Consider the following 6893-nt stretch of genomic DNA (forward strand, 5'->3'; position numbering starts at 1 on the left):
TTTGACTGACTTAGCTTTAACAATTGTAAATCACCTTTCAATATTCGTCTTGGTTGTGTCTAAAAATGTGATTTTTATTGCTTTAGGCATAAAGCATAAAGAACACACCCAAGTAAACAGTTTAGAACAAATGTAAAACTATGTGAGTGAGTGAACAGTCTCTCTCTCTCTCTCTCTCTCTCTCTCTCTCTCTCTCTCTCTCTCTCTCTCTCTCTCTCTCTCTCTATATATATATATATATATATATATATATATATATATATATAGCCATTTTAATAAAAGAGCTTTTAGAGAGAGAGAGTAGGAACAAAAATTGCTTAAACACCTTTCAATATCAACAAATAATATCCTGCAAGTAAGTTTAGTACTGAGGATGTGACTACAATACTCCACTCGAGAAATTCGACATTAAAATGCAAAAACTCAGCATCTCACAAGAAGTAAGATGGACAACAAACGGCCCCATGGGGTGAAAGAAAGACCACCAAACCTAAGAAAAGGCAACCAGAGAGAGAGAGAGAGAGAGAGAGAGAGAGTCATAGGGTCCCAGTTCTTCATGGGCAAGCGGAACTCAGCCCAGGTCCTCCAAAGCAGAGGTTATATTCATCGAGCCTGTACTGTCTTTCATCGTAGCAGGAGGGGCTGGTGACGAGGATGCTCACGGGGTCCTGCAACAGGCGGACATGGCCGTCGCTGTCCATGTAGCTGGGTCTCCAGATGCAGGCCGCCTTCCTATAGTCGGTTTTCGACTCTATAGGGAAGAGGCCGTTCCCCATTTGGGTGGTGGTGTGCTGCCCGCCGGCAAACGTGTCGTAGACTTCGCCGCCCATCATCGTGCCATTTGCCCACCAGCTCAGGCCCGTGAACAGCAACCCCGGCCAGTACCCCACCGCCTCATCGTCCGCATGAACCCACCAGTTCCCGTCTTCCTCCTGAACAAGGTGTTCCGACAAGACCAGAACCGATGCCAATCAATGCACTGGTTCCATATGCACATATCTAACATATATATATATACCGATGCCAATCAATGCACTTTTCCATAAGCACATATCTAATATATATATATATATATATATATATATATATATATATATATATATATATATATATATATATATATATATATATATATATATATATATATATATATATATATATATATAAACCATTAATATGATGTGACCTGCTTTCAAAGCCAGGGGTTAAAATTGAATTTATGATAGCAAGTGCGTGTTTATACCTCCAAAGGTTAGACAGCAACTGGTAAAAAAGCATTAATTATAACAAATATTAAATTTTTAAAGGACACTAATTTGTACATTAAGGAAAATTTGCCAAATATAAAAACAAAAAAAAAAATTGTAGGCCTATTGGCACCTGATTGTGCTCCTGGTTAAATAATGTGGGCATTGATGATATTGATTCACAAATTCATTTAATCAAACTCGTTCTAAGTTCGTTCATTTGGTAAAGTTTGCATCAATGTGTGAGCTTCATTTCAATGTTGTAGAGCATCGCTATTTAAAATACAAATTCAGATTAGCTACAAAATAAAGGGAGGTTCGGAGATGGGTCACCTTATGTAAAGAGAGATGAATCTCCTCCTCGCTTTGGCCATACAACGAAGGTTTCAGCACCTGACCAAGCATGACCGTTTGGCTCGTCTGTACGAAGCCGGGGCACATGGTGTTGAAGCAAGCCTGCCCATTGCCACCCTGTTAAAAAACACCGAATTTTAACAAATTAATCAAACTAAAACTTCAAAAATTGATGCAAATTCATCAAACAGTTTAACAAAGTATTTTATGAACCTTACTTAATTTTTTGTGAAAGTTCACGAGGCAATAACAATTTGTTATTATTACCAAATGGACCATATACTGCATTATATATATATATATATATATGGCCAATTCAATTTAGATATATAAGCAATGCAAAATGCAAAATTCAATTATTCGATCAGCAATGTGATTGTAGACAGGTATAGTAGGATATGGGATCGATAACGGAGAACAAGGTAAAAGTTGAAGTTTCTCCTCAGTTAGCGATTATCAACGCCAATTAGGGCTTTATGTTCGCCTTGAGGAGAAGACTACCATTTTCATCTTCTTTTAATTAAAATAGAAAAAATATACATTAATTGGATACTTGCTTATTAGAGGCTATTTTTCTCATTAAAATCAAATAAATTAGTTTAGTTTTCTATCAATGAATGAAAGAGAGAGAGAGAGAGAGAGAGAGAGAGAGAGAGAAAGAGAGGGTCTTACTCTCCAGAAAACATAGAACCTAGTTTGGTAATCCCCGTACAAATCATTGTGGACCTGCAAAACAAAACTCATGTCAGTCTTGTCGATCCGTTGACCACATAGGTATCATCATGGATTAAAGAAATGATAGGGGGATGAGCTTTAGCGCACAGTCTTAAGGTGATCAAGAGGATGGTAATGAAAAAGAAAAACCCCAACAAATATATATATATATATATATATATATATATATATATATATAGAGAGAGAGAGAGAGAGAGAGTAATTGATAAATGCTAGGTTACTTGGGTAAAGAATAAAAACTAGACCTTCTGAATTTGTTTTGAATTGCATTTTAAACAAAACATGAACCTCCTAATGAGTTTATAAGAACCAATTTTATATAAATCATGTTTTAGTTTAATGTTTTAAAAAACAATAATCTTTTGTACTCTCAATGTTATGATGTTACAAGAGCCATTCATTTTGGATTATTCAAAAAAAATTATTAAAATAAAAAAAAAAGTGACTAACTTAATATATGTTTTTCATCAAAGCATCCTTAAGATAATATATATATAAGGTTATAATGCATAGAAGTTTATATATATATATATATATATATATATATATATATATATTGTAGAAAGAGAGAGTGGGGAGGAGAGAGAGAGAACATACGATCCATCCTGCCTCTATACTTTCAGAAACTGTGCCTGCATCAGGACCAGTATACAGTGCAACCTTAACGGCGCTGAACTCCCCGGGGACAGCTGCTACTTGGGGTTCCCAAACGGACAAATCTGCAACCGCTCCAAAGACCCCATAACCTTGTCCGAAAGCTGATTGTAGCAACACAAACTGTTTCACAATCCCATATACAAAGTTTAATTGAGGCATACACTTGTATTTTATAAAAACAAAGTAGATATCAGGCCCTCATATGCCAGTTTTGTATGACAATCATGTATGTTTCTGATTCCAAGATGATCAGATCAAGTTGTTATTCAAGAGTCTAAATCATTTAAGAAAACTCTTTTTTTTTTTCTTTCACCTTGTTCTTGTTCATCCTTTGAAGGGTATTTTGTACTCTTGAAAAAAAAAAAAAAAAACAATTTCCTTTCTATACTTGCAACTAAAATATCCACCATCCGATCTCCATGAATTGACTTAGGTGATTCCTATCAAGTTTGGAATATGAGGGTTTAATGGCAATTTTTTGGTTTCATTCCGTAAACTTCTTTTAAAATTATTTTGTGCCCCCTTTGAAAAAAAAAATATTGGTTCCTCCACCAGAGGCCAGGAAGGGGCATGATGCCCCACCCCCCAAACAACCATTCATAATTTTATGTTTAAAAATTTTGAAAAAATTTATATTTCAAACCAATTAAAATTTTGGATCTATAATTCAGCTCTTATAATGAAAAATTACAAGATTTAACCCCTGTATGCCACTCAGGAGTGGAGCCAAGAAGGGGATCCTGATAGGGACGTCAACGAATTAGTTTTGGATCGGATATATCCTTGATTATATCCACTTTTTCGGATATTCACATATTCGAATTCGAATTCTAATAAAGAAAAGTCATATCCAAATCTGAAATCTGATCTTAAAATCTGAATCCGATTTTTATATTTATATCTGAATCCGAATGCAAATTTTGAATCGGATTTTGTCAACTCTCAAAATTTAATAGCATTAGATTCAAGATAATTATCTAAAAATGAATCCTATCTGAATCTGAATTCGATCGGATGGCATTTATTAAATCTGAATATTATCTGATTTCTTAATCAAATATTAATTTTTTTTCCATATCCGATTTTTTTGGATCGGATCGGTCGGATATCTAATTCAAATCGAATACATTGCATCCTAGGTCCAAGCCCCACCTCAAGATTTTTTTTAAAAAAAATAAATGTACACTTATCTTATATAAAAATTTTGAAAAAAATGATATGTTGACTATGTAAAAATTTAGAAACTTCTAATGCCACTAACAACGGGCATGGCGCTAGAAGGCTAGAATGGTTACCTCATGAGTAGGTTGGTCATTGTTTGGAGTGACTGCAGCAGCGGTTGGATAAGCAGATGGACGCGAAATGCCTTTAGGATCACAAGGCGCTGTCCTTAGTATGGGAACTGTCCCGTTCGGACAACCCCCGCTCTTGGCAAGCCTTGTTCGTCCCAGCAGCGACTTTCTTGAAGGTTCCCTTCTCTCCATGCCTTTAGGGATCCCCCTCGGTCTCATCTGCCGCCACGCATTATTTCTCAGAAGATCATTAAGAAAACGACTTGTCATTCTTGTCTACAAATCTCCCATTCTTTCTTGATCATATATATGTATACGCTCGACAGACCAGTTGCATTAATTAAGCAGTTTTAATATGCTTTTCTGTTCTTCTAAATAAAATATGCGAATACAATCTTCAAATAGCAAAACATTATAAATTCAAACGAAAATGACAGTGTGTAAACCTAATATATATTTTGTAAATGTCTAATAATCAATTGTTAGAATTCCGTTTACCTTATAAAATTCATCTTGGTTGTGTCTAAAAATGTCATTTTTATTGCTTTAGGCTTAAAGCATAAAGAACACACCTAAGTAAACAGTTTAGAACAAATGTAAAACTATGTGAGTGAGTGAACAGACTGACAGTATCTCTCTCTCTCTCTCTCTCTCTCTCTCTCTCCCTCTCTCTCTCTCTCTCTCTCTCTCTCTCTCTATATATATATATATATATATATATATATATATATATATATATATATATATATATATAGTTCATGATAATAGACATTCAAGGTCACCTGGCCGATCAATTGCAAGATAGCTATGAGATGATTTGAGTCGTCCGATCACCTCATCTCTTTCCTTTCCTTGATTTCGTCATTTTCCTTCTTTAAATTTCTTATTTGGCTTGCCTAAAAGACCAGAAAGAGACAAAATAATAAAGCAAATGAGGAAACTAAGAAAAGGAAAGGGCACCCTAAGTTTAAACCGAAAGTTTTGATATCTCTCTCTCTCTCTCTCTCTCTCTCTCTCTCTCTCTATATATATATATATATATATATAGCTGTGAAGATTTCAATAAACAAAAAAATGAAAACTGTGCCGTGTTTGCAGTAGATGACGGTGATGTTTGTGAAAACAAATGAATGAATTCAGCTTTTATTCTACTGATTTGCAATAAAATATCGTGGCCGATAAATTTGCAGTATCTTGCTAAAACGTGCCAAATGCTTATTAGATTCTTGAATGTTCATATGAAATGGACACGAATCGTTACAATAAGAGAGCATCGACACGAAATGAAATAGACATAGAATTAGAAGAAAAAGAACCTCGAGCTTGTGATATTTGAGCAGCGGATGGCCGAATGCTGGCTGACTATAGATATCCACACAATCAATCACATCTCCAACTTCGCCCTGTACAAGACAAGGAAAGAAAGAGTTTGAACATCCAGAAGAGGATGGTGGACTGCTGATGGTGGCAGTTTATAAGAGCCATGGTAGCGGCCCGGGGGAAAGTCAGGAATTTTTTGTCGCAATGGCCAAATTATAGTTTCAAAATATAGAAATTTTCAATTTTTTTATATATATTAAAGTAAATTTTTTTAGATTTACATATAAATTTTTAAAAGTTCATAAAATTTGATGGTGGACCAAGACCCTTGCCCGCCCGGCCCCCCATTCCTCCGCCGTTAGTAGCAGCAGCAGTGGCTGTAATGGCGGTAGCAGCAACAATGTTGTAAAATTTACAATAGTTGTGCCTTAGGAGAACGAGGGGTTGGGAGCAAGCTTTGACTCTCCTAGCTATTTCTGCTCATTTAAAGCCAATGTTATAAAACTTAAACCCAGTTACCAGTAAAGCAATGCTTATCATCTAATGGTGTGGGGATTGTGATTGTCGGCGACGATGACGCCATTTTTACGAAAGGCTAAAAGCTCTTCTTCTTTCCCATAGCTCTCAGGTCTAAGGTTGTTTTCTCACTTAGGTGAGAAGCGGTCCACTCATGAACTAGAGTACTTGGAGCATACGAGTACTCGGAGCACATTCCCGATTATGGTCTAAAGAAGTGCGAACAAATAAAGTTAGATGCATACCTTAATCGTCCTTACCACTCTACCAGTGTTGGACACCAAAGGACTTCCATTTGCCACTTGAAACAAGAGCAATGCAACTGCCATGAAGATGGAGGACCTCTTCCTTCCTTCCATGGCTCCGGAACAAAAGCGTGCCGTGAAGGAGAAGAACCAAGGCGAGGAGATTGAATTAAGAAAAGCAAGGTACAGGCAGCTGTGGCGCGGGAAAAGGAAACTACTCACGGTTGCGGGTTGACTAATTTGGGAGGATTGACTAATTTGGATGAAAATCCGAGCTGGTTTTATCATCAATCCAAATTTAACCAAGAAAGTTTAATCTCTTGTCCTAATGGCGGATGCTGATCTCCACAATCGCATTTATACCGCCTTCAATTAACAATCCACAGACAGCAAGGTCAAGTTTGTCAATGACATCGGCCGTCTGTTATTCAGCCGAATAATTAATATCAAACAGCCATAAATAATATCGCTGACCTGTTCATCCTATCGTTCTAAGTGGGTCGAGTCATGCCAATGTAATCCGAATC

At 36.3% G+C, this 6893-nt stretch overlaps 1 protein-coding gene across 1 annotated transcript; it reads right to left on the reverse strand.

The window, feature by feature from the left end:
- Positions 1-554: 554 nt before the first annotated feature.
- LOC116264882 (uncharacterized) lies at positions 555-6480 on the reverse strand. The gene is made up of 6 exons (XM_031645327.1): positions 6367-6480; positions 5602-5688; positions 4289-4504; positions 2934-3113; positions 1641-1718; positions 555-932 (listed from the first exon to the last, which is right to left on the reverse strand). The coding sequence occupies exons 1-6, from the start codon at positions 6478-6480 to the stop codon at positions 555-557; spliced, it is 1053 nt and encodes a 350-aa protein (XP_031501187.1).
- Positions 6481-6893: the final 413 nt, after the last annotated feature.

Source organism: Nymphaea colorata, chromosome 1 (genome assembly GCF_008831285.2).
Source record: "Nymphaea colorata isolate Beijing-Zhang1983 chromosome 1, ASM883128v2, whole genome shotgun sequence".
In the NCBI taxonomy this organism is placed as follows: Eukaryota; Viridiplantae; Streptophyta; class Magnoliopsida; order Nymphaeales; family Nymphaeaceae; genus Nymphaea; species Nymphaea colorata.